Genomic DNA, 2,107 nt, shown 5'->3' on the forward strand with positions numbered 1-2,107 from the left:
GGGGGGGGGGGGAGGTTGAGCGTTAGAGGCTGAAAAATGGGAACTCATTGTCCAGTCTGCCTTTCCCTTGGCACCTGCCGCTTCCTCCCCGAAAGAGCCCCCACAGGAAACTGCCTGCTTTTGTGGGAGAAGGGGTTTGGAGGCTGATTGGAAAGTCAGGAACAGGTGAAGTTAAAGAACCGTCCCTACTCCCCCTGCCGGCTCCGATCTCAGTTGGCTCGGTGCCAGAGAGACCCTAGGTAGGATCTAGCCTCGGCTACACCCCTGGAGTTCTCCAGGGAGCCCCATCTCACAAACTCAACACCGCACTCCCAGCACCGCGAGCAGAAAGGGGAAGTGGGGCCTTCTGGAAGGGAGAAGAGAGAGATGGACCAAGTCAACAGCACAGGACTCGGGATCAACATGGGCATTGGAGAAGGGTTGCCTACCCGGTGAGAGCACCCCAGGATCTGTGAGGAGGACCGGGGGTGGCAGCAGCAGCAGGAGCAGCAACAGCGGGAACTGGAGCGAGAGACTCCTTCCTGCAGAGGAGACACAAGTTGAGCCTGGCATTCAAGGCTCCGCCTGCAGGCCACCGGATTCCCGGGTGCGTGGGGGCACCGGGGTCGGACTCACGGCTCATGGCTCTGGGAGTTGATGGATGTTAAAGCGGACGGCTGGCTCTGGAGTGCAACTCCAGCACAGCCCCAGCCCTGGCGGGTCCCCTCCCACCCATCCCCATGGCTCCACCCCCACTCCTCCCTCCAGTTGTCACCTCGACACCCCGCCTGCTCGCTGACTTCTGCTAGGGCCTTGGCCAAGACAAAGTTTTATTAATTACTGCGCAGTGACCCATGAGACTGTCACTCAAGATCCTTGAGGTGCACAACCTTTTGAAAATGTTAGAAATGTTTCCTTTGGTATATAGGAAACTGAGAATCGCTGAGGATAGGCATTACAGAGGACAGGGCTTAGGGACAGAACAAATGCTGGAAGAGGTGGATTTGAACCCCTTTGCAGATGACAAGGAAAAAGGAAGTAAGAAGCCCAGCGCCCCCAGCCCTTTCTGCACACGGGGTCCTGCACGGAGCCAGCAGGACCACCTCCCTCCCTGCCTGGATTCTGCCTGCCAGAGATGAAGGACTGTAGCTTAGATTCTGATTGCACAATCTGCCATCTGGGTCACCCTAGATGAGGTACACACTCATCCTTGCTGGTCCTCCGTGTACTTATCCGTGGGCATATAAGACCACCCTAGACACTACACAGATCTCATATGCAGTGGTTGCTCTGTGGTCAGAAGACAAAACTCCAGGGGTGGCCCAGTGTCATCCCCCAGCTGGGTGGCTGTCAGCCAGCCTTAGAGAATCTCAGCTTTTGACTCTTTTTCACAGCTTGAGAAACTGAGCCTAGAAGAAAGAGATATAGGAGCAAGGTCCCAGGTCCTATCATTTGTAAGCTCCTTCCCTCAGTTTTCCCAGCACACCTAGCTACCCTGTGCCCAGACCCAATGTGAAGGCCTGGTGGAAGGGCCCATGGAGCCTTGTGCTGACTGTCAGGCATCTCTGGGTACAGGGAAGAAACCACACCAGGTGGGAAAGGTGAGATCTGCCAGGATGCCCTTCCAAAGAACTGTTCCCATGCTCTACTGGGACAAAAGCCAACTGCTCTAGGGAGACAGAGCAAGCCGGGGCAGACCAGGGGAGGGACTGGAGCCCCAGGACACTGAGATGAGCTTCAGCCTTCTCTGCATCCCAGAGGCAGGGCCCCTGCTAACCACCCAGCAGGACAAGGAGCCCTGAGTCAAGTGAGTGTCAGCAAAAACAATGAGGTCTGGGAGGGAAGTTGAGGTTCCTTCGCCCAGAGGAAAGGGGACCTTCTGGTGATCCAGAAATGAAAGAAGAGCTAGCATGAGCCTCAGTCCTGTACTCCCAGGCCCGCCCTCACCCTGGGCCTAGACCCAGGGAGTAACCACACCTGTAGCCCAGACCGCCATCTCCCTTAGTGAAGACAACAAACACTAACTAGCTCAACCTTGGCGTCGGAGGGAGGAGACTTAGCCTGGAATCAGGAAATTAAGGTAAAGTCTCCCTTCTTTGCTCTGATCATTGAGGAGCCTCTAGGGACT

General features: G+C 56.0%; 1 protein-coding gene across 1 annotated transcript in view; it reads right to left on the reverse strand.

Moving 5' to 3' along the window:
- Positions 1 to 664, reverse strand: part of Ptgs1 (prostaglandin-endoperoxide synthase 1) — a 20,949-nt gene extending 20,285 nt beyond the window's left edge. Inside the window, exons 1-2 of the mRNA XM_005345963.3 lie at positions 616 to 664; positions 429 to 521 (exon numbers count right to left, since the gene is read on the reverse strand). Of these exons, the coding sequence (XP_005346020.1) occupies positions 429 to 521; positions 616 to 622 (100 nt within the window). The 5' untranslated portion in view covers positions 623 to 664. The remainder of the gene's footprint in view (positions 1 to 428; positions 522 to 615) is intronic.
- Between the last annotated feature and the right edge of the window lie 1,443 nt (positions 665 to 2,107).

Source organism: Microtus ochrogaster, chromosome 4, assembly GCF_000317375.1.
Source record: "Microtus ochrogaster isolate Prairie Vole_2 chromosome 4, MicOch1.0, whole genome shotgun sequence".
In the NCBI taxonomy this organism is placed as follows: domain Eukaryota; kingdom Metazoa; phylum Chordata; class Mammalia; order Rodentia; family Cricetidae; genus Microtus; species Microtus ochrogaster.